General features: G+C 61.0%; 1 protein-coding gene and 1 long non-coding RNA gene across 6 annotated transcripts in view; one reads left to right on the plus strand and one right to left on the minus strand.

Annotated features, from left to right (window-relative positions):
- The first annotated feature begins 1,349 nt into the window (after nucleotides 1–1,349).
- The window catches only part of NAV1 (neuron navigator 1), a 75,305-nt gene continuing 51,813 nt past the window's right edge, over nucleotides 1,350–24,841 (plus strand). For 2 of the 5 annotated variants that reach the window (XR_010425203.1, XM_064636017.1), the window contains exon 1: nucleotides 17,371–18,950. Coding sequence is in view for 4 of the 5 variants with exons in the window: in XM_064636017.1 (XP_064492087.1) it covers nucleotides 17,480–18,950 (1,471 nt within the window). In the remaining variant the exon portion in view is untranslated. Of the gene's footprint in view, nucleotides 1,367–14,796; nucleotides 15,403–15,888; nucleotides 15,990–17,370; nucleotides 18,951–24,841 lie in introns of those variants that run through there. The other 3 variants (XM_064636018.1, XM_064636020.1, XM_064636021.1) reach the window with 2 other exon arrangements.
- LOC135402664 (uncharacterized) lies at nucleotides 8,947–18,966 on the minus strand. Its single transcript, XR_010425204.1, has 2 exons — nucleotides 18,878–18,966; nucleotides 8,947–11,743 (listed from the first exon to the last, which is right to left on the minus strand). It is a non-coding gene; the product is annotated as an uncharacterized LOC135402664 (long non-coding RNA).

Genomic DNA, 24,841 nt, shown 5'->3' on the forward strand with positions numbered 1-24,841 from the left:
GCGGGCGGGGATGCGGGAAGGGCGGGGATACAGGGATGGGGGGGTCTGTGGGGGGATCCATGGGTGGGGGATGGAGGGGAATCCATGGCGAGAATCCATGAGGGGAATCCATGGGGAGAATCCATGGAAAATCCATGGCAGGGGGATCCGTGGCAGGGGGATGGAGGGGGGTCTGTGGGGGGATCCATGGGTGGGGGATCTATGGTAGGCAGATATGGGGGGATCTACGAGGGACCTATGGGGGATCCATGGATGGGGGATCTATGGCAGGCAGATATAGGGGGATCTACGAGGGACCTATGGGGGATCCGGTGGGAATCTGGGAGGAGCGGGGAGTCTATGGGTTGGGCTGACCCAAGGTGGAATTCTTTGGGGCGAGGGATCTAGGAGGATCTATGTGGGGAGAGCCATGGGGGATAGGGAGGGGAGGATCCAGAGGCTGGAAATCCATGGGTCAAGGGAATTCATGGCGGGGCATCCCTGGATAGGAGGGTCCAAATGGGATCCATTAGAGGGTCCATATTGGGATCCATGGGGAGGGGTTGGGAGCGGGGGAACCCCTTGGGGTGTCCGTGGGGATATAGAGAGGGATCCACTGTGTGTGGGAGTGTGTCCAGGGGTTGGGGATCCATAGGGGATCCGTAGGTAATCTGTGGGGGATCCAGGAGTGGTCCGAGGGGGGGACCATGTCGAGATTCATGGGGAGGGGATCCAGGGCCGGGGGTCGCGTGGAGCGGAGGAGTCAGGGAGGGCCATAAGGAGGGAACTATGGGCGGAGTTATGGGTCTGGGGTCCATAAGAAATCCGCAGGGGTCCATGGGGAAAACGGGGAGAGAGTCCATGATGGGGACAGTGTCAGGATCCATGGGGAGGGGATCTAAGGATAACCCTGCGGAGGAATTCATGGGGAGATACGGGTAGGATCGAGGAGCCAATGCCTCTGGATAGGCATATAGGATCCATAGGGAATCCGGGGGAGGGTGGTCCGCGGGGGATCCGGGGGTGGGTCTATGGGGTTTCCCCGGCTCAGGCTCTGTCGCCGAATCCAAGCGCCGCGTCTTGGCAGCCGAGCGGCATCAGGGCACCGGGGACAGGGCAAGGCCGCCCCGAGGGACCGAGCGGGGCAGGGGCGGCCCCGCACCCGCCTCTCTGGGCTGGGGGACCGGGGGTCAAGGGTCTGGGGACCGGGGGCCGGGGCAGGCACCCCCGGGCGGCCGGAGCGGCGGGGCCGGGCACGGGCCTGCGCGACTCCTCCCCCGCTCGCCCGGCCCGGCCCGCGCGGGTCCCCGGCCCCGCTGTCACTGCGCGACCGGCGGCGGCTCCGGGCGCTGCCCGCGGGGCCGCGGCGGGACGGGGCGAGCGAGCGGTGAGCGGGGCACCGGGACCGGGACTGGGGCCGGGGAGGATGTGCTCCGGGGAGACACGGGGGACACCCCACTGGGAGTGGGGAGACACGGGGGACACCGCGCCGGGGACAGGGGGTGGTGGGGGCCGTCCTGTGTGGCACGAGGGACACCCCGGTGGAGACCGGCCCTGATAGGGAACACCTCGACGGGGACCGTCGATGACACTGGGGACATCTCGTGAGGTCGGAGTGATGTGGGACATACTGCTGGGACCGGCGTTCACAGAAGGGGCAACGGGTGGGGATTAGCGGTGATGGGGAATGCCCCGTCGGGGACCAGGGTGACAAGGGGAGCGCACCCCAGGGTGACAAGGGGAGCTGCGGGCAGCAGATGACGGGAAACAACCCGTTGGGGACCGAGGAGATGTGGTCGTCCTGCGGGGACGAGTGGTGACTTGGGGGACGTGCTTACAGGGACCGGGAGGGGACAGGCAGCTGCTGTAGGAGCTGGCACTGCCTGGCACTAGTGGCAACCCCCCATCTCCCCTCTCCTGCGACCCCCAATGTTCCTGCCTCTCCACGGGGGTCCTGTTTCAGCAGTGGGAGCTGCAGCGTGTCTAGGCTGGCAAATTCCTGTGTCCCAGTGTGCCCTGGACACCCTCAATCCCCATTCCCGGCAGAGGGGGGCTGCAGGAAAACATCGCAGTGCCAAAAGCAGGTGTGTCCCCTGTCCAGCCCCCGGGGAGCACAGAATGACCAACAGAGGGTGACAGGGAAACTGAGGCACAGATACTGCTGAAATGGGTAATGGGGGAAACTGAGGCACGGGGCTGTCAAAAAAGCATGTTGTGCTGCCCCACATCTCTCCTCAGGCAGAGCAGGTCAGCGCCGGCAGATCCCGGTCTCTGCCCTCCCTTTTCGACAGGGGAAGGTGCTGCTGGGCTGTAGGCATCCATGGGTGCTTCCCATGGGTATCCTCTACCACCCCAGGTGGAGCACCACTGCACCACCTGGGGTGATGGAGCATCCCCAGGCTCCTTGGAGCCGGGAATGTTGCAAGCCAAACCGGGATGGCACAGGACAGAGGGAAAACTGAGCTGACTTCATCCCGGGCCGTGTCCCCGTGGGACATGGAGGTGCCATCACCCCGCGGCAGGGAAGCGGTAAAGACTCAGCGCGTGTGTGTGCCGGCGTGACTCTTTTCCTGGATTTCACCTAGGAAAAAAACAACTGGGAGGAGAGCCAGGGAGTCTGGGTGTGCCGGGATGCCGGGCCCGCAGGCGGCTCTGCCGGATACCCCCTGCTGCCCAGAGCGGGCGAGCACGTACCCCAACGCAGGCAGGGGTTGCCCGTGGGTTTTTGCGGTGCTGCCCGCGCTTCCCAAGGCTTCACCGTAGCGGCTTGTGCTGTTATCCCCAGTGCCAGAGAGTGTCCAGGTACTCCCGGGGGGGGTCCCAGGGATGGGGGAGCCCCCTGCGCCCCCCCAGCTGGGTGTGTTGGTGTCTGTGTGGTTGGAAGGAGGGGTTGGACCCCGCCACTTTCACAGCCGGGGGAGCTGAGTCAGGAAATCCCGGCTGCCCGGGCCGGATCCTGGCTGAGTCATTTCACTGAGTAAGTGTCCGTGCCGGGGGGTGCAGGGCTCCTGTGCCGGGGGGTGCAGGGCTCCTGCGCCTCTCTGGGGGACAGGGGCTGCCCTCCCATGCCCCGGCCGTGCCCATGGCCCTGTCCTCAGGCACTCTTCGCTCTGCCAGCCCCGTGCCTCAGTTTCTCCACAACGTTTTCCTGGGACCGGACGACACAGAAGGCTCCTGGGACATGGATACAGGCTGGATCCAGCCCTGCCCCACATTCCAGCACAGGGAGCCAGTTCTGAGGGGTCAGAACGGGTCTAGAGAGGGGAGACAGAGTGGGATGGGGAATGTGGGGCTGGATGAGATCTGACGCTCACTGGGAAAAGAATGGTGACCCCAAGGTGGAATTTGGGATCCTCCTGTTAAAGGGAGTCTCCAGTCTTGGTGTGTGGGGAGGGGGTGGTGTCAAGGAGAGGAATGGGGGTGGGAATGGGATGGGGATGTTAACTGGTTTGGGAACTAAGATGGGAACGGGGATAGGGATGGGGATAAGGAAGGGATGGGGATGAGATGGGATGGGTTAGGGATGAGATGAGGATAGGAATAGGAATGGGAATACAGAAAGGATGGGATGAGATGGGGTTGAGGGCAAGAATAGGATGGGGACAGGGATGAGGCTGAAGGGGCTGGAGCAGAGCTTGGGGTGCGTGTGGGGACGTGGAGGGGGATCAGGCTGGCCCCGCTGGCAGCAGGATATAAATAACCTGCCGGGACACGAGGTTTTTTCCTGCCGCCTCCCCCACGCTGCAGCCCCACGGACAGGAAAAAGGTGTTTCCGGCTGTGGATGGGAGCGGGGCCCCGGGCTTGGAGCGGGATGTGGGGCCTGGGCCACGGGCATGGGGATCAGGTGACCCTTCCCGGTCTGGTGCTTGGGGTGCAGCCACTGAGCTTGGGGCTGGTGGGAGCCCTGACCACAGTGGGGCCACTGCAGCCCCCGGGGTCCTGGCAGAGCTGGTAGGGGGAACCCCTGGCACAGGCTGGAGCTGATGTGGGGACAGGACATGGTGTCACGGGGCTGGAGCACCCTGTCCTGTCCCCAGTGCCTCCAGGCTGGGGCACCCACCAGGCCGGAACCCAGAGGATGTGTTCCTGCTTCCTGGCTGGAGCGGGATCCATGTGGAGCTGGGGGAGCTGGAGCGGGAGCTGGGGGAGGATGGTGCCTCGCTGTGCCCGTGACCCTGGCAGAGCCATTTCTGCTCCCTGATCCAGAGGGATGTTCCCTCATCTGCACATGCTCCCTGGGGAGGTTTGACAAGCTCCAGCACCAGCAAAGTGCCAGGGGGACTTCAGCCTGTGGTGGGGACACCAGTATGGGATGGAAGTCCTCTGTTCCCACCATGTGACTCCCCTCTGCCCTGCTGCTGGCAAATGGGTGACAGTCTCCCATCACCTCTCTGGGGTCCTTTTAGTGGCAGCCGGGGACAGCACACTCCATCCTCCCACAGCCCTTTGTACCCTCTGCAGGGGAAAACCAGCAGTGACAGGGATGGGGCAGCTGGGATTACGCTGGCTCTGCCCACTGCCCTGTGTGCCCCCAGGGAAAGCCTGTTTTGGCTAGACAGGATCAGTCCCCAAGCTCTAACTAAGCGCAGAGGAGTGTCAGCTCCAGGAACACACTCTTGGGAGCCAGGACCTGTCAGGGCAGTCAGTGGCACAGGCGGTGACGAGGCTCGTGGCAGCACATGGGGAAACTGAGGCACGGGCTGCAGGCAGGTGACACATTGCCAGCACCTGTGGGAAACCCTCAAGTGCTTCCAGGTGACACATCAGTCACCAACCTGTCCCAGCAGGCTCTGGTGCATTTGCCAGCACAGTTGGAGCCCTGCTCATTAGCAAGTGACCTCTTATGAGCTTTGTCAGGTTGTGCTGCAGGGTCTGGACGTTGGGCACTGCTGTGGATTGGCTGCCTGGATTGATGAATGCTCAGGGGGAGAGGGGCTGGAGGAGCCCCCAGCACTCAGCACACATCACTACCATCATGGGAAGGGACAATAATTGGGGAAAGCAGGATTTTCGTTAACTGGAGGGGGGGAGGTCCTGGCTGAGCAGCTCAGGGGGGGTTTACAGCTCTGCTCTGTCCCAGGGAATCACTGGGGATGTGGGGGCAGGAGCTGGGGTGAAGTTGTCTCTGGCTGTGGATTTTGGTCCCCCTGCTCTATTCTGAGTTTGTCTGGTCAATGCCCCATAAATGGGGGTGGGGATGGGATGGGGATGATAACTGAACTACCTGTGGTATCATCCCTTCCCCCACGACCCTTATGAGAGGCTCCGGGTCACCACATCTCGGTGCTGGTTCCCATGAGTTTCACTGCAGGGTCACATCCTGCAAGTTCTCTTCTGCCAAGGCTCAGCAGTAGGTCCTGGTGCCACCTTGGCTCCTGCCCTGCTGCCACTCATCATGGGAATGAAGCCAGGAGCTCAGGGCCTGCCCTGCAGGCACTGGGTTGGGGTGCCCCAAGGCATCACATGGGGAGGGAACAGGTGGGGACAAACACCCATGCCAGGGGCTGGCTGGGGCAGTGAGACTGGTGTCCTGGCATCCTCTCCCCACTGGGATGGGGGAATTAGGCTCCAAAGGTCTTGGCTGTGCTGTGGGGAGTGGGTTTGGGGTGGGAGCCAGTGCTCAAGTTACTGCCTCCCAGTAGTTGCCTGCATTCCCTGGATTCCCCTGCTCTCACGGAGGAGTGGAGGTGGGAGCTGGGGGAGCTGGGTTTGTGCTCGTTCCCCCATCCTCATCCTCGGCTCCCACTCGAGGCCCATGAGGATGTGACTGGGCGGCGTCACCTCCGGCAGCGGAAACTCCCCCTGAGCGGGGCCAGGCGATAAGTCACATCTTCTCCTCCACCCCTTCCCTCTCCCCTCCCCCCACTGCTCTGTGCCCCCTCCTCGCTCCCTGCTGGGGTGTCCATCCCAGGAGATGTTCACTGTAGGGTGGGCGAGGGAAGGCAGGAGCACTGCCATCCTCACACAGGCTGCTCGCTGCAGGCAGGAGGGCTGCTCAAGGGATACTTGAGGCATGCTCAAGGGATAATTGAGGGATACTGAAGGGATGCTTGTGCTCCCCTCTGGGACAGCCAGGCATCCTCTGGGTGTGATGGCCCCATGGTGGCTCCATCAGCTGCATCCCATGGAGGTGGGAGGTTTAATTTCGGGTGGAAGAGGGTGGTGGGGTTGGTGGGGGATACTGAGGCTGGGGCCCCACCTCTTCCAGCCACATGGATTAAGTGACAGTGGGGACATTGGCATCAGGAACACAATCCTGGGGTTGTTCTGATAAACCCTGGGAATGTGAATCCCTCTGGAGTGGGGGCTGTCACAACCCCCTGCCCCCTCCTCCAGACCCAGCAGGGAGGTGTTTGCCAGCAATGACTGCGGATTTACAGCTCACTGGAAAATCCACTCATCTCATTAAGGGCTCCCCATGGATTTTGCTTTCCATTGCAAATTCCTGGTTGTCCCCTCTGGGTGCCAGTGTGTGTCTGGGGCTCTTGGGGCAAACCCCCTGGGAAGGGTCCCGGCTGCAAGAGCAGTGGATTCGTTTCATTATACGAGGGATTGGGGGAGACTCATCTGGCTTGGCCAGGTAAGACCAGACAGGGAAGTTTAGCTCCTGGTGGGAATGGTCTGTGATGGGAATGGTCCGTACTGCAGGGAGGAGATTGGGGGGTTCAGTTGAGAACTGGATCTATGAGTTGACTTTCACTCAGTCCAACACCTGAAGCAGATTCAGCATCTAAAAATGCCCCAGTTTGGAGCTCGGTGATGGCACATCTCTCGGGTTAAAGCTCCCACTTTTGGACCACGTTGCTGTGTTCCCAGTGTTATCCACCCCATACTTCCAACAGCATTTTTAAATCCTTAACCTGCTTTGGGGGGGAAAATACCTTTTTTGTGCCTGCTCTGCCTGTGAGAGCTGGGCACTGAAAGGAGCAGGCAGGCAGTGAGGATCTTGCCTGGGAGCACAGGGGGTGCCGGAGATGGGGGTTCAAGCCCAGCTGCCCCCCGACCATCCCGACCATCCCAGTGCACACGTACGCGTGTGAAGGCGGCAGCATCTGCTGAGTTAATGTGTTTCACAGCCCCGCCATGCAGCTGCCTCTCCCCACCACTCTGGCAGCCAAGCCAAAATCCATCAGGAGCTTCCAGGTTTCACGGGTCGAGGACTGGGGGGGCTGTTTCCGCGCAGCGGCGGCGAATGCAGACGCTGCGACATCTGCTCTTGCTCAAAATTCTCAGGAGCAAAGGGCAGGTCTGGGATGCTGCAGGAACACGGGGCTAAATAAATGATGCAACCAGCTCTATGGAGTTTTGGCCCAGAAAAGGGTTCAGCCGAATGTCACCAGAGCTGCAGGACGGCTCCTGGCCCAGGGTTTGATCTGGCACTGGGGGATCCTTGGCCCCTGAGGTTCAGGGAAGAGTTTGGGGAGGTTTTGAAGCCCTCAGGACATGCAATAGGAGATGTTGCATTTTGACCACGGTGCTGGATGTTGAGGGGATCCTGGGCTCTGCAATGCCCGGTGATGGTCCGTGTGCCAGTTGTGGGGCTGCCAACCACATCAAGGCTCTTAGCACAGGGGGACTGGGGAGTCCAAGGAGTGTGGGAGATCACCAGGAACAGCCCAAACCCTTCCAGGCAGCCTTTCACTGCAGGGGCACCTGGAGAGGGTTCAGCAGAGTGTCACCTCACGGAAGGACAACCTTGTTCCCTGTGGGGGCTGGAGACACCGGGACATGACAGGCAGCGCTGCTGGGGGACAGATGGCACCAGACACTGGACAGATGGCTCCATCCCAGACAGACAGCCGAGGGGTCGGGAGGCCTGGGCCCTGGGCTGGTCCCCGGGGACTCGCTCCGCTGGCCCTGGGCTGGCGGCGGTGGCCCGAGGGGGACAGGCACCATCGGCCATGGGCGGTGCGGCCAATGCCGGACCAGGGGACACCGGGATGGCGAGGGCACGGACACGGGCTCCAGGGGATGACACCGGTTCCGGAGGGGGATGCGCCGGCTGGGGGAGGCGGCACCGGGCCGAGGGGGAGACACCGGTCCCGGGGGTGGTACCCGGCGGAGGGGAGGGTGACACCGGCCTCGGGGACGTGACACCGACTAGGGATGCAGTAGCGAGCGGGGTGGAGGTGACACCGGTCGGGGCCGGGGGTGACACCGGCCGGGGGGCGGTACCGGGGGGGCGGTGCCCCGGGCGGAGCTGTCCAGCACCCGCGCCTCCTGAACTCCCCAGCACCGGGGGCCGGGGATGTCCCCCATACCCCTCCCCTCCAGCCTCTGCCGGGCAGCCCAAATATCCGCCCCCGGGGGGTCCTTCCCGGCGGGGAGGACACCCCTGCCCCGGTGTCCAGTTGCTCCGGCCCAGGGCGTGTCGGACCCGCCGGCAGGAACCGCCCCAGGGAGAGACCCGCGGGATGGGGAAGGGCTGGGGGGACACGGGGAACCGTGGGGCAGTGGGCACTGTGTGGCCCGAGCCACTGGGACCCGGGATATCCCCGGTGAGAAGCCTTCGACGTCGAGGACCCTTGCACAGCCCCTCACACGGTCCCTCTCACAGACTCTCACGCAGTCTCTTGCACAGACCCCCGCACAGGTCCCGGGGTCTATCCCAGTCCCAGAGCATCCAGCCTCATCCCACAGAGGGATTTGTGCCGGGCACAGCCCAGCCCAGAGCTCGGTCTCCAGGCCGTACCCGGGGGTCAGTGGCAGCGGCTGCTACAGCAGGTCCAGCTCCGAGCTCAGCTTTGCTCAGAGTAGGTTCTATTGAAGTGGGTTAAGTGGCTAATGGGATTGCTGTGGAGGGGCTAAATCAGGGATTAGTGCTACGGCTACGAGCTGGGCATCCCTGGAAGTGTTCAAAAAACGTGTGGATCTGGAACTTGGGGACATGTTTTTGTGGTGGACATGGCAGTGCTGGGTTAGCAGTTGGACTTGATGATCTTGGAGGACTTTTCCAATCTGAACGATTCTGTGATTTTTTTAATGATCTCTGCTCAGACAACGGCCAGTTTCTGTCCTTCAGCTCCTCCCAGGGCACAGCCCATCTCCAAACAGCTCCCAGAGCCCTCAGCATCGTGCTGAGGGGAACAGCCAACCAGGACAGGAAGAGCTGGGCCTGCCCAGCCTCCCCTCCCTCCCAGCTGCCCATCCACTGACTGCACCCAGGAGAACCACCTGCCTGCACCCAGCCTGGCGAGCACACCCTCTACCCTGGCATTGCCCTCTGGAGGGGCAGGGAGAGGGGAGCAGTGAGACCTCCCTGAGGAAGGACCCAGCCTGGTTCCCTGGCGATGTGGATGGTGGCAATGTCCCAGGCAGTGACACCGGTGGTGGGCAGGCCAGCTCCCGGCCAGGGCACAGGGGCTGGAGGGCTGGGGCTGGTGGCTGAATCAGTAGTTTGTTCTCCTCTGAAGGCCCCTTTCTGCCCTGGCTCCCTTTGTTTCTCTTAGGAAAGTTTTATGTCTCTTGTGTCACAAGGAGCCTTTTCTTTGTCACCCTTCCCGAGCGTGCCAGGGAGGAGGCTGTGCTGGAGCACTGCCATCCCTGACGGCAGCTCGAAGCCGGATCCTGCACAGGGCTGCGAGGTGCAGGGAGCAGCTTTTGGGAGTAGCTGTGTCACGGCACCGGAACTCTTGGCGGGGCTCACCTCCTCAGGCCACTCACAGCCTGGGGTTCACCCCTCCACCCACACCCTTTAAAACTGCTTTGCAGTCCCTGAGTATCTCCCCAGGGACACCCAACATGTCCAGATCTGCTGCAGCCCCTGGCATTCCTGTGCTGCCAGTCCCAAGGGTGTCTCAAGGATGGTTCCCAATTTACAAAGCTGCTCTTCAACCCAGGACACCCAGGGAAGGATCCATCCTCCTTTATTGCTATTTCTCAGCCTGATTTCAGCTCCTTCAGCCTTTGCAGAGGCCATGTCAGGGTGGGGAAACTGAGGAATGGAGTGGCAGCAATTTGTCAGCAGAGGCTGAGGGGTTGAACACCTTTTCCATCACTCAGTGTCCATGCTCAGACTCCTTCCACAGTTACCCTGGGGCATGGAGCAGTGTTTCATCCCTGACAGGGATCTCAGCTGTGAGAGATAAGAGAGAATTTTATCTGGTTTATAAAAGTCATCCCCAAAATACAGAGCAAAACACTTCCAGAGCTGTTAGCTGTTCTCTTGGGACCACGGGAGAGACAGAGATTGGCTCCCTTCAAGGCATTGTGGGGGATGTGGGGGCTTCAGCTCTTTGGTGTAGCCCCTGCAGTGTCATAGACTGATCCCAGCTTGGCTCAGGTGATGGATGGCTCCAAAATGGATCTGCTTCAATGCTGGGGATGCTCCAGTGACCCCTCTGGGTCATGGAAATGGGGACATGAAATGAGACCAGGCTCCAGATCCCTGTTCATTTCTGGCTGCTAAAATCGCATGTGTGGGATGGATTTGGACACGGGGCTGAGGAAGCAGCTTAAGCTCCAGGCACAACAGATGCCTCTTTGAGGAAGATGCCTTCAGGGATGTGCTGGTTTGTGTTTGTCCTGGGATGAAGGACACAGCTTGTCCAAGGTCTGTGTCATTCTCCTTCAGTGTGAACACCCGCATCTCTGTGAACAGCATCATCTGAAGGGATCAGAAACAACCTTGCCCCTGGGATTAAAGGTCTTTAACTCAGGGAAAACTCAAGTTCCACCTCAAGACCTGAGCTCTGGAGACAGCTGGGATGAGCATCCTCCCCTTGGCTGGGAGGTGAACACCTCTGGCTGCCCAGGAGGCTCAGCCCTGGCACTCATGCAGGGGTCTGCTGCCCACAGCACTGCTGCAGCTGCTCCAAAATATCCTCTGGTGCTAAAATACCTCATGTGCACCTGCTGCTTTCCACTACCATGGGACCTAACAATCCTAAGCCGGTACCTGGGGAAGTGACCGGGCCAAAAACTCACCCAGCAGGTGAAAGTCCCCAAATTAAAGCATCAGGTGCAAGTTCCTGGTGCTCATGTTACCTGGAGGGTGAGCAGCAGCTGGTTCCCGAGAGCTGTTCCTGGGTTGCATTGAAGGAGAAAGTAGTTTCCCTTTTGAGCTAATTGCAAAGGAACTGCTGGGTGTAACTGGGTCAAGCCATGACCTGCTTTAGCTGGGCAGAGAGGTGGCAGGATGCCAGCGTGACACAGCATGACGGGGGGCTCGCCTGCTCCCCTGCCATGGTGACACATGGGGCACACACCAGGGGCACTCAGTTCTGGGGGCAGAGCTTGAATGGGGTAAAATCAGTCTGGAGGCAAAGGAAGAATTATTTGGGAAGAAAAATGGGCTGAATCTTGCCCAGGAATGGTTTTAGTTTGGGCTGGTTGGGGATGGATGAGTAGGGGGCAGTGGCTCCTCCTGGGGCTGCTGGCAGAAATAGGGACTTGGTGGGAGCCACTTTAATTTATCCCTTTGGTGGCATCCCTGGGTCCAGCTGGTGACACAGTGTAGGGAAGTGGGACTGCATCCACATTTCCCCTCAGCCATCCCCCAGGAAGCCCCTGGCATCTCCAGAGCAGGGTGAAGCCCGAGGAGGGCTCAACCATGCTCAGCTGGAGGCAGTGGAGCAATGGGTGCCCTCGGAGATACCTGAGGTGTGTGTGGTGGGAAAAGGACTGCTCCAAGCCTGGTTCCCAGCAGGAACTGGCATCTCCTGAGAAACCTCAACCCTGAGAGCACAAGAGGAGGATTGATTTTCTTGTGGCCAGTGTGGCAGCTTTGGCTTCTTCTGCAGGTTGTGGCATCACTGGTGGGCTCTGAGGGGAGAAATGGAAGGTTGTGTTCACAAGAGAGAAATTCGAAGTGGAAAAAAAAAATCTGCAAAATCTGGTTACAGCCCTGATGCCACGTGCCCAGGGCAGGGCAGGAGGGGTGCTGCATGCTGGTGGTGCTCAGTGGGTGCCAGGGAAAGTAAGGTTGTAGCATGAAACTAGATGAAGTTTTTTTCACCCTGAGTTGGTTAAGGAGGATCTTGGGACAGGTTTTATGGAGTCGGGGCAGATGATCTCCCACTGTGTTAGGAGAAAAGGCACCAGCAGCAGCCCCTGGGGTGGGAGATATTTGTGTGAGGGACCTTGGGGTGAAATGGTTGAGTTGGGAGTGATGGTTTCACCACTCATGTCCATAAGGCTGGAGCTTTGCTGGGTCTTCACCCCATCCTGGGCATCCTCATGTCTGTGAGGAGGAAGGTCCTCTTATCCCTAGAAGTGTTCAAGGCCAGGTTGGACAGGGCTTGGAGCAACCTGTTCTAGTGGAAGGTGTCCCTGCCCATGGCAGGGGGTTGGAATGAGATGCTTTGTAAGGTCCCTTCCAACCCAAACCATTCCATGGTCCTATGAAGGTCAACCCTGTTTGTGTTTGCACGAGGTATTTTGCTCAAGGCTTCAAACTGCTCTGCCCACAGGCACAGCACTCCTGGGGCACGGGGCTGCCTTAAGGAGAGGGGAAAAAAGTGCAGAATTGGGGTTTGTAAGCATGGATTGTGGGACACAGACCAGGAAAACGCTGAGGTGCTGCTGATATTCACAACTGGATTGGGAGCACTGTGCCCCCGGGAACGAGCTGGTCTTCAGCTGGGTGCTGAGCTCTGGCCATGCACTCCCAGGAGTGACCTTTGGCACAGGGAAAGGCTGGCCTGGCTCCTGCTGCCCACCTTGCAGCACCCTTGGGTGTGGGCTGGTGCCAGCACAGGGCCCCACACTGGGGACTGTGGTTGCCCCCCCAGCTGGATACAGATCTATGTGCCCCCATGGGAGTGGCAGAGCCCCCAAGCCTGCCTCCATCCCACACCTTGCAGTGACTCAAGGATGGATCTGTCCCAGAGACCCCCAAGAGCCTGTCCCAGTGCTGCCTCCACCCACGGGTGCCCTGGCCTGGGCCATGACCACGGTGAGCAGAGGCAGAGACAGCTCAGTTGGCATATGGGGAGAGAGAAAAAGCTCCTGGGTGTTTCAAAAGCTTCAGTGAAGGCAAGCCCAGGGTATCAGTTCCCTCTGCCCCTTAATCAAAACTGCCTTGGAAAGACCTTTGTAGCTCCTGGCTGGTGCTGGAGTCAGCGCTGTGATTCCTTGATCTCATCCGCTGCATCAGCCCTTCTCCCCGTGACCCAGGGCTCCCTGATCAAGTGATTCAGCTCATGTGGGTCTGGAGAAAGGGAATTTGAGTGCGTTCATCCCAGCACTGCCTGCGGCAGGGACGTGGCCACTCCTGCTGGGGGGAGAATGTGGGGCGTGGCTTGGTCCTTTCAGACCCCCAAAAGCCTGGGGGGAGCAGGGCTCAGGGCACCTTGCAGTGGGGAAGAGGCTAAACAGGGTGGTTTGGGACATTTTTGGACTTTGTTCATCCCCTCTGCCGGGAGATGCAATGGGTGCAGGGCTGGGGCTGGGTGCTGTTCCCATCAGGGTGCCCCTGCACCTCGGGGCTTACCAAAAAACCTTTCCAGCTCTGGAGAAGCCCCATCTCAGCCAGGTGCTTTGGCAGAGTGGGTGTGTGTGGGCGTACCTGAGCAGCTGCATTCTCCAGTCTGCCAGGAACAGCCTTGGTGGGCTCCAGCACAGCCCCGAATGCACTCGCTGGACCCTCTTGTGCTCACTGCACTCACCCAACACTAAAGCAGCTCGGGCAGAGGAACCCCCACCACGGGTGGCCAACCTGGAGCAGATGGTCCTCCCTAGAATGGCCAGGAACCCCAAAAACCATCTGCTCCACTCCCCAGAGGTTTTGCTTCAAGGACGCTGAACAAAACCACACTGGAGCAACATGCAAAATGTGTGTCCCGGGAGATTTGTGGCATCTGGCGCCTGTGGGGCTACAGCTCCCCATCTTTTCTAGAGATCACTCCATCCCCTGAAGAAAACCTTTTTCTTTGAGTTTTGAGGCTTTTCCTGAAGAGCTGCAGGTGGGAGGTGGTTGGAGACAGAGCTTTGCTCCATGGCTGATTTCCTGGCTGAGCTCTGCTCTGCCTGCCCAGGCAAAACCTGTGAGAGTGATGAGCTCCTCCACTCACTGTGACCATGCCAACATCCCTGTCACCAGTGTTAGCAAAGATGGCTCTGCCTGATCCTGGATGCTTTGGATGGGATGAGGGGGTTGCTGAGACCCCATTCTCATCACATGGAGCAAGAGGCCAAGGCAAGGGGACGCAGAGCACAGTCTGAAGGGTGGTGCCAGGAAGGGTCACCAAGGGGCAAGATGAGTGGGAGCATGGAGAGATGGGGCAGGTGGCACTGTGTGTGGGGATGTTGGGGAGGTGGAGGTGGGACACAGACACCAGTAGATGGGGTCACAAAGCTGGTCCTCTGCCACAGGAGATGGTCTCAGGTGACAAGAAGTTGGTCTTTGATGGCCAGGAGACAGTCTTGGATGACCAGGAGGTGGTCCTAGATGGCCAGGAGGTGGCCTCAGATGTCTGGGAGATGGGCTTGGGTGGCCAGGGGACAGTCTTGTTTGACCAGGAGGTGGTTTTGGGGACCAGGAGAAGGTTTTGAGTGGCCAAGAGGGGCCCGTCCTGCCTGTGGTGCAGCCTGGCCTGGTGAGGGTCTGTGCCCATATGTCGTTACTGAAGAGACCTGCCACAGGGACCTGGGGATGTAGGGATGGGCTGCATAGGCTCCCTGGGGGAGGACATCACATACGCCCTGGCCCTGTTGGAGGACATTATGTGTGTCCTCACCCTGGAGGTTGGGATGCAGTGTCCTCCTCCTGGGGTGGGGACAGGCAGCACCCACAGCCAGTGCAGACCATGACCAGGGTCTGGTGTGCCCCCCCCATGCTGTGCTGGGCAGTGACCAACCCTCCTCTCCCTCCACAGCCTTGCCAGCAGCTGCCTCGCCAGGATGAACAGGATGGCCAACGTCAACTCCAGTGGCCGCAGCCACTACCCCTCCGCCATCCCGGTGCCCCGTGCCATAACCCATGGCAAGCTGCACACAGCAGCCCCCCCAAGCACCCCAGGGTCCCCCGTCCCCCACAGGGCTCTGTCCCCCTGGCCAGGGACGGTGCCAGCCCCCAAGACCCTCAAGCCCAAAGGCACTGACAGAGCTGCTAGCCGTGAGCCAGCCAAGAGCAGGGAGGGAAGCCCCAGTGTCCCCCTTCGTGGCAGGCAGAAAGCCCTGGCAAGACCCCTGGTGTCCCCTGGGAAGCGTCCAGAGGCAGTGGGCAGCGGGAGGAGAGGGGCAGGCAGGGTGGGGGAGCCCACGGAGCTGTCCAAAGCTCCATCAGCACAGGGCAGGGCTGGGGGACGGCCGGAGGGGTCCCCTGGGAGGGGCAGCAGAGCGTCCGTGGCAGGGACAGGGGATGAGTCCCATGGTGGCTCACAGGGGAGGGGCCCCGTATTTGGGTCAGGGGCCATCACCTTCTCCTCGGGCCCCCTGCACAGCCACCCCGTCACTGCCACCGTGGCACCCTTCCACTACCGGTGAGTGCTTGGAGATGGGGAGGTGTGGGGGCAGAGACACATGGGGGTGGGGGGGCATGGGGACAGGGGGCTGTGGGGGAGCATGGGGACAGGGGGACACAGTGGTAGGGAATGGTGGGGCTGTGGGCGGGCCTGGAGACAGGGGGACATGGGGCTGGGGGGGTATGGGGACACGGGAGGCTGGTAGGTACGGTGGGTGTGGTCACGGGAAATGGAGGGGTTGGGTCTGGGGACTCTGAACCAAAAGGTGAGTTCCCACTGAACTTGGGGTGCTAGGGGTTCCTGGGGCACCTGTGGGAGCTGGTGAGGGGCAGAGGAAGGACTCAGTGGGGAACAGGGTGCCCTGGGACCCCACTATTATGAGACCAGTGTCCCCAGACCCTGGCAGAGCCCATGGCATCATGTTCCCATCTCCTGGGGGTTCCCAGCTGGCTGCACGCCGTGATGTGCCCCTGCTTCCCCACCCTCATTCCCTTCTGCCCCCAGGCTGCAGGAGAACCGGGAGCAGGAGAGGGCCACATCCTCAGGTGAAGAGTGTCCTGGTCCTGCAGAGCAACCTGGCCACGACCCCAAACCCAGAGGCCTGAGTGAGTCCAGGGGGGTTTCCCGGGAATGGCGGGGGGGTCCTGCCGGTTCCAGAAGGCAGAGGCTTGTGCTGGACGGGAGCCAGGACTGGAGGTCGGTGGGGCGGCGGGAGGAACCCCCACACTGGAGGTTCCCCAACTCCCCTGGGAAGGGCTTGGCTGCAGTTCCCGCATCCTGTGTAGGCCAAAACCCTACACAGCGGGGGGCACAGGGGACTGAATCCTGCGGGGACGACGCCGGGACATCACTCCGCTTGGCTCCTTTCCCTCCTCTTCCCAGTTTCTCAGCGAGCTCCAGGAATGACCCATTTCTAAGGAGCCGGCGGGGGGGCGGGTGCCGCGGCACTGCTGGCTCCTCACACCCACCGCCGGATCAGCCCCTTTCCCGAGGGCTGAATACGAGCTCCCCGCTGCAATGTTGGGGACACCCCAGTCCCCTCCGGCTCTTGCTTCGGGGGCAGATTTTGGGGCGGTTCCTGGAGGGATGCTGGGGCGGCGGTTGCCAGGGCAGCGGCAGCGGAGGATGGCGGGATGCTCCAGGGATGTGCAGGGACGGGGAAAAAAGAGAGCCAGGAGCTTGGCCGGGTGATTTGAAGGGACAGAAGTCGGTCAGAGATGAGGTGGCTCCAGACAGAGCCCGTCTTTGACGCGGGGGCCCGGCACCGCAGCCAGAGGATAAGGGGGTTCAGCGCTGAGCCCCGATTTGGGAAGCGCTGAAACCGGGGGCGAGCGGGAGGGTGTTCCGGGAGGAAGCAGGAGGGAGTAAGCGGGGCTGGCATGCGCCCAGCGCAGCTGCCTGAAGACCTTGGGGAGGTTTTGGGATGAGGCCGAGCGGGTTTGGCGCTGGGGAAGGGGCCGGCTCCTTTCCTTCCCTCCAGTCACTCCGGCCCGCGGCACCTCCCGGGGCTCCGTTGGACCCAGCCAGAGGGTATACGGGACATTGGGAGGCCCCAAGGGTCACCTCCTCAGCCCCAAAATGACACAACACCTGCAGATTTGCCCCCCACAGAGGGCCCTTCGGGGTGCAGTTTGTGCAACCATCCTGCCCCAGCAGCACCTTTTGGTGCAAAACGCTGGTTTTTTTGGCCACCCTTTACCGTCCCATTCATGCTGCGTTATTTTGGGACTCCTCAGCAGTACCACGGGCTGAACCCCGGAACACCCTCCCGGGGGTGGGCTGGGGGGCACGCGCCGCCCCCGGCCCTCCCGTCCTTATCTCGGCAGCAGTGATGGGCTCTAATGCAATATTTCCCGGCGGTTGCCATGGCAGCCCGCGTGAGGTCACCAAATAGACTTAATTCACTCCTTCCGAGGGACGGGTAATTAATGAAAAATGATGATAACCAGATCCCACTCCCCCTCTTCCCTCCCCCCCCCCCCTTAATTCCCCTGGATCACTGAAGAGGAACCACTGTGTTTGGGGACCACGGTGTCCCTCGGGGGGCTCCCGGGGGAGAGTGAGCCCAGGCTCTTCCCACACCATTTGGGGTGAAATGGGGACGTTTTGCCCCCCTGGGGATGGATGTGCAGTGTTAGCCTGGATGTGGGGTCCGTGTCAGGCGGGACAGGGGGTGTTTCAATACAGGGCGCTGGGGCGTGGGACCCCACCCCTCTGGTTTCACACCTCTACCATCGGGCACCCGGCACATCCCTGCCTGCGAGGGGCTGCGGGACGGGCTCGGTGCGGGGGGCAGCCCCCCACGGCACCCAGGGGTGCACCCAGCACCGCGCCTGCCAGCTCCAAACCTCGCCCCCGGGGTTCCTGTGTCACCCTAGGGACCCGCACAGATCCGGTGCTCCGGGGGGTCCCACCCGGTCCCTCCGCCCCCGGGGTCCCGCTGCCCCCGGGGTCCCGCACTGTCCCGCGGGTCCCGCTCCCTCCCGGAGCTCCCGTTCGGGTCCCGCCGCCCCGGGGGGTCCTTCCCGCCCCTCCCACCCCCGGCGCGCGCCCCCGCCCGGCCCCGCCCCTCGGCGCGCGCCCCCTCCCCTCCCTCCCTGCTCGCGGCCCCGCCCCCCCGTCCGCGCCAGAGGAGGGCGGGCCCTTTTTGTTCGCCCCTGACATTCCGCTGGTTCGCAGTGTCCTGCCGGCGGCGGAGCGGCGAGGTGGGGCCGCGCCGCTCACCCGCCCCCCGCTCCCCTCCCGGCCCGCGCCATCCCCGCCCTGCTCCGCCTCGGCCGGTGGGGCGGGCGCTGACGGCGCCTCTCCCTCTTGTCTCGCCCGGTGTGTCCTCGGTGCCGCAGCGGCAGCAGCAGCGCCCGGCGGGTTAAATGATTGCAGCGCGGGGATGCTGGGGAGCAACCTCAAGAGCCTTCCCGACGTGGAGCTGGGCGAGGAGGAGCGCGGCTACCGGCGGGGCCCCGACGGCGGCGCCGTGATGCCGAAGCGGGCGAAGGCGGCGGCGGCCGCGGGGCCGCGGGGCGCGGAGCTGCGCGTCTTCAAGGCGAGCAGCGCGGAGGGGCGGCTGCCGGCCGGCTCCAACCTGCGCAAGCAGAAGTCGCTCACCAACCTCGCCTTCCTCACCGACGCCGAGAAGAAGCGGCAGCTCTACGAGCCCCGCTGGAGCGACGACATGGCCAAGGCGGCGGCGCCGGGGGCGGCGGCGGCGGGGGGCGGCGGGCGCGGCGGCCCCCGCGGGCGGGACGCGCCCGCCATGTCGCGGAGCCTGTCCCGCTCCGAGCACTCGCTGCTGTCGCCGCGCCCCGCCGGCCCTGCCAAGCCGCCCCCCGCCGGGAAGCCGAGCCGCATCCCCCGCGGGCCCTACGCCGAGGTGAAGCCCCTCAGCAAGGCCCCCGAGGCGGGCGGCGGAGGTGGCGGCGGCGGCAAATGCGACGACGAGCTGCTGGGCGGGAAGGGACCGGCGGTGGCGGCGGGCACCGAGGAGAAGCCGTACCTGAAGGTGGACCCCGAGCTGGTGGTGACGGTGCTGGGCGACCTGGAGCAGCTGCTCTTCAGCCAGATGCTGGGTGAGTGCAGCCGCCGGGCTCGACGTCGGCGTGGGAGGGGGGTGAGGGAGGCGGCGGCCGGAGGTGTCGGGGCTCCTGACACCCCGTGGGGGACCCGCCAGTGGCCACCTCGGTGTCCTCAGCGAAGGGATGCTGAGGGGGAAGGACCCATCGGTCTCGGTGACCCCAGTTGGTCTTTGAATTACAGAATGGTTTGGATTGCAAGGGACCTCAGAGCTCATCTCGTTCCACCCTGCCGTTGCCAGGGACACCTTCCACTTCCCAGGTTGCTCCAAGCCCTGTCCAACCTGGCCTTGAACACTTCCAGGGATGGAGCAGCCACAGCTTCTCTGGGCAACCTGAGGCAGGGCCTCCCCACCCTCCCAGGGAAGAATTTCTTCCCGATACCCCATCTCATCCTGTCCTCTGTAAGTGTGAAGCCGTTCCCCCTTGTCCTGTCACTCCATCCCTTGTCCAAGTCCCTCTCCAGCTCCCTTGGAGCTCCTTTAGGCACTGGAAGGAGCTGTAAGGTCTCCCAGAAGCCTTCTCTTCTCCAGGCTGAACACCCCCAGCTCTCCCAGCCTGTCTTCATAGTAAGAGGGGCTCCAGCCCTTGGGGCATCTTCCAGGCATGCCAAGGGGGAAGGTGCTATCAGGGTCTGCACAGCCACCTCTTGCCTTGGCGGAATGGCAGTTCCTCCTCATGAGGAGCGGTGGCAGGTGGTGGTGGAGCTTGTCCTCCCCCACCTGTCTTGTCGGCTGCCCCTTGTCTCGACACCCCCAAATACGATGGAGGTTGCCCGGCTGGGTGCCACAGCTGCTCCCCACCATCGGGGTGGGTCACCCCAGGGGTGACCTTGGGAGGCTGCTGGCAGAGGTGCCGTACGAAGGGTCTGCGCTGCTGCCATGCTTTGGGCAGATCCAGAGCTCCTCTGAGGTCTGGGGCTCTGGCAGAGGAGGGTCCTCCAAGGATGCTGCTGCAGGGTTTGTGTGAGCCGGTTTCAGCCTGTGGCTGCCTATGCCTTGCTGTCCTGGCACGTTTGATCCCTCAGCTTGTTGGTTTCCATGAGAACAGCGAGCGCTGGCCGTGCCCCTGACCTTGGGAGCACAGTGGGCTGCTGTGCTGGGTCTCGGTGGGGCTGAGCCCAGCCCTCACCCTTCCCTCACGGCTGTGTGCTGATCTCTAGTAACTGTGGCCACCTCGGGAGCCCTCTGCCTTCCCCTGGCACCCTCTCCTCCCTGCGTCCTGACCATCAGTGCCTGTGGGCTCAGCTGGACAAGGACCACGTCTCCCAAGAGCTCTGTTTGGTCTGGCAAACTGGGGTGAGAAGGTGGCAAAGGAGCCCTGCACAGCCATTGTGGTGCTCCTGGTGCCCAGCTGTAAAGCCCTGGTGGTTAGTGATGGGGGGAGCAGCAGTACAGGCAGGGCTGGTCTGTCCAGTCCCTTGATGTTCCCTACCTGGGACCCCCTTATAGGAAGCCAAGAGCTTCTCTGGCACTTGAGCTGGCTTGAGATGCCTTCTTCTCACTGCATAGTGAATAGACTTTGGGAAGAAAGGAGAGAGATTTACTCCAGCTGGGGCTTGGGGGGGCGGTTTGGAGATGTGGAGTGAGCTGGAGGAAGTGCTGGAGCCAGGGACCTGTAAAGCTGCTCTTGCTGAGTCTGGTTCCCTGCAAACCCCTGAATGTTGCATGAGCCTTTGGGGTATCACAGCCCCTGCTCCAGTGCAGAGCTCTGGCACAGCAGGCACTGGCATGTGCTGACACAGGCATGGAACCTCCCAGCCCATCGCCCTTGGCCCCCTGGCTGTGCCCAGCCATGGGAGCAGCAGTGGTGGTGGGCACCCTGCCCATTCCCTGCCTGGCAGGGTCTGTCCCAGCTGCTGGAGCATCCCAGGGCTTGCAACTGGAAAGCCACAGAGTGAGCTTGAGGTGTGGGCGGGCAGACCATGGGGATGAGCAGGTGGGACATGGGAGGTCAGCCTGGCTGCCCTGGTGGTTCCACAGCTGGGCTCCCAGACATCCATCCCTAGCCCTAATGCCATGGGAGCACCAGATGCTGTGGGAGCAGAGCAGGATTGTGGGAGGATTTGTCACTTGTGGGACTGACAGATTGCCCCTCACTGGTGTTGGGATGCCTGGGAGAATCTCACTGTCCCCTCCTGTGACACTCTGCTCTTAGGTGGAGGTTTCCTCAGCACCCCCAAGAAAAATTCTTGCAGGACTGGCCTACGTGGGAGTAACTCCTGGTTTGTGGCAGTTGCAGGAGTGCCAGAGGTCCACGACAGGGACTTGTGCACATGCTGAGGAAGACCGTGGGTTGTGGAAGTGCCTCCAACACCCACTTTGGTTTCTGGGCTGTTGCCTGTGTCAGTCAGGGCTGACCTTGACCTTTGGAGGTGTTGAACATCCATTTGGACTGCACTTACCACCTGAAGGCTTGGTTGGCTGGCCTGTGAGGGCCAGACTCTGACAAATCTGTCTTCTGAATCTCCTGCTGAGGATTTGCCAAAATAGATAATTTTACAAGACTGCCACGCTTCCTGCAGGGGGGACTGAGGGCTGTGTCCAGTGTTGGGTGGGGGCAGAGCCTGGGGTAGGCAGAGCAGGAGCTTCAGTCTGCTGAAACGTCACTTCCCTTTAGTGGGGCTGTACTTCCCACGTTCATGGAGTTGTGATGTTGAGTCACACCTACTTACCTAAAGCTGTGACAGCCCGTATGGTGGTGCCAACAGGAGCTTGGGGATGCGGAGAGAAGGGAGCAATGTGACAGTGGTGATGGCTACTCCATCACTTTGTATGTGCCAGTGGCACAACCATGACTGAGGATGCCCAAGCATGGACACATGCTGAGGCTTCCAGTCCTGACCCCTTTGCTTTGTCTGGTGCAATCCAGGAGGATGAAACCTTCTCTGGGGGCAATAGTACCTTCCACAATCTAACTTTTTTGGGGAGGGGTAGTTCCTGCGGTGTAGATAGACCCACAAGGAATGGGATCCCAGGAGAGTGGGCATCATGCCCTGTGTGGGCTGGTGAGGAGGGCCAGGAGAGGAGCTTTCTCCTGATTGCTAGAAGGTGCTTGGGAGGGAGGGAAGGAAGGTCTCTCTACTGTTTCCATCAATCCCTTTGGCAAGAGAAATGTCAGCCTGAGCTGTTTGGCCATGTCTACTGGAGGGCACCCTGTCCAGAGTGGCACAGGAAAACTCACAAGCTCGGTTTGTGCTGAGGAGAGAGAGACAGGAATTGCAGGGATTTCCAGCCTCGGCAGATCTACTTGTCCTTGAACTACTGACCTGTATTGAGAAGCCTATGCTGCCTCTGAGCTCCTGGCCTCACCAGCCAAGGTGGCTTCCAGAGACCTTCCGTGTCTTTAGTCTCCACACCTGAGTTCTCATCTCCACCTCACGCTCCTCCTGCCTCCACTACCAAGCACTCCACTACCAAGCACTCCACTACCAAGCACTCCACTACCAAGCCTCTCTTGGCCAAAAATACAGTTTGTTCAGTAGCGGCCAAGTGTTACCTCTCATCCAGTCACCGCCACTGCCTCATCTGTTTGATGGTACCGAAGCCTTTGTAGCTGAACCGCGTTTAAAGCAGAGCAGCCTGCGCAAGCCAGGAGAGGTCACCGGGACGCAGCGACCACATGTGCTTTGTAGAGGCTATTTCCATCCTCCAAATTATACATTTCGCTTCAACCAAAGACCGAGGCTTCTCATAAAAGCTGGCTGGCAGCTGGGGTTGCTAATTACACCAGCGCCCAACCACAGGATGAAGGGGGCGGAGGCCGCGTGGCCGGCGTGGTGGCAGAGCTGGCTGTGCAGAGCTGGCTGTGCAGAGCTTGTGTGCGATGGACAGGAGTGTGCAAGGGCACGGCCGGGCTGTGTGTGCGGTGCCCAGCGTGATGGGCACTTACCTAGAGCTCCCCAGAGCACCTCCGAGAGCCTGCAGCTGCTTTCTGCAGCTATTTCCTTGTCCATCTCCTGCTGGATGTGGTGCCTCTTAAGTGGCTGCTAATTCGCATCAGCGAATGAGAGGTCGGTGTGGCGTGGGCCGGAGCCCAGGCGGGCACACGTGATCCCGGGGGAGATGGTGTTCCCCGAAATGCTTGCTGCAGGAGTCTGCAGCCCTGCCAAACTCTGCAGGTGCAGCTATAACCCATCTCAGTCCTGCAGCCCTTGGGTGGGCCATGCCACCCTTCCCCAGGTGGCACAGCAGGGATGTCCTCGCTGGGCAGCACATGCCTGTGGGGACCTGGTACCCCTGTGGTGCCGACATGCAGGCAGGACAGCACCCAGCTGTGCTTGTACTGGTGCTGGCTGGGCAGGTGGGTGGTGGGGAGGAGAGCCAAGGGCTGGGACAGGCAGATGGGCTCCATGGCAGGCGGGAGCTTCACATCTCACTGTGGTCAGTTTAAAAAAATACCACAGCACAGGAAAGACACTTGGCTGGTGTCTGACACATCCTGCATGAGGATGTTCCCGACCCCAGTGAAGATGGTTACCAAGGTATTCCCTCTTGATGCCCTCCCATCCTTGCTGGGAGGCGCATGGTGTGGGGTTAAAGGAGCACCTCTGCCCCACTGTGTTCCTCCCTCTGCCCCATGGTGTTCCTGACAGTTTAATTAAGCACTAATGGACCTGTGGCAGTGCTGTGCAGCAGTAGCCAGGCTCCCTGGCAGGAGACCATGTGGAGATCAGAGACCAAGTAGCTCTTCACAGTGATGGGAGTGGGTTATTGCCTCATAAAGCGCTGTAGCTGCCCTGGTACTGCCAATGCTGTTCCTCTCTTACGATCCCTGTGTGACAGCGTCTGTGTGATGAGGTTGTTGGGATGGGGATTGATTTCCTTCTGCCCACAGAGCTGGACTTCTGACTTCAGGGTAGGGGTAAGGAGAAAGGGGAGAGGTACATGGTCATGTTGCTGCTTCCAACCTGCTCCCAGGAGCTGGCAGTGAGTAGTAGATATCTCCTCTCTCCAGCTGAGATGGCTGCAGTGACTGGAGAGGTCTGGAAATGTGACCTGAGGGTCCCAGAGCTTCTGCTGAAGCTGCTTGGGATGTGCCACATTCCCAGTGATTACGGCAGTGTGGAAAAAGGGCTGAGAAAAAAATAAATCCAGATTTGTCTTTCAAAATTTCCCATGGAAAGAGAGCAGAACAAACACTTGAAGGCAAAGATATTTGGGGATGCACTGCTGAAATGAAATCCTCCCCAAAAAGCTTGAAAATCCCTGTTCAAATGGGGCTTTCCCAGTGACTGCCTGTATCTCGCCCCCAAATCCAACACTTGTCCCATAAGAAAATATGTAAATGAATGGAAAATTATGTGCAATTCTGGAAGTGCTATTTGGGCTCTGTTGGTGGGAGGTTACCACAGTGGGACCTGGGCCATGTCCACTCAAGGCCTTGTCCCCTCAGGGTGAGTGCTGAGGGCTCCTGGGATGGACCCAGCCCACCTGGTCCTGCCTGGTCCTGGTGTCTCGTGAGCTTGTGGCAGTTCTGGGTCCTTCTGGAGAGCCCCTTGCTCATGCCCCCTGTCCCCAAATTTGTGTATTTGGCTTCTCAGGCTGTGACATATATCTCCATTCCCACAGCCCCCCCCTTGTCACAAGTCCCCCCACCATCAATCACCCTGTTGTGTCTGTTTAGGTTCCCAGCTCCTGTGCATCTTCTCGTGGTGCCAGACAACAATGTCCCTGGTCACCCCTGCCCACAGTCCCTGCTGCCCACTCTCACTCGAGCATCTGAGGACAGCACTTGGCTGGTACTTGTGTCCACTGCATGGGGGAGGATTCATTCCAGCTCTGTGCAGAGCCAGAGCCTGCACCCTCTGAGGTGTGCAACCTGTGAGTGATGCCAATGTCCACTGCCAGCCCGTCTGCCATGGCCAGTGTGTCCTCCCGGCTTCCCTG

The sequence above is a fragment of the Pseudopipra pipra genome, chromosome 25 (assembly GCF_036250125.1).
Source record: "Pseudopipra pipra isolate bDixPip1 chromosome 25, bDixPip1.hap1, whole genome shotgun sequence".
Taxonomy (NCBI): Eukaryota; Metazoa; Chordata; class Aves; order Passeriformes; family Pipridae; genus Pseudopipra; species Pseudopipra pipra.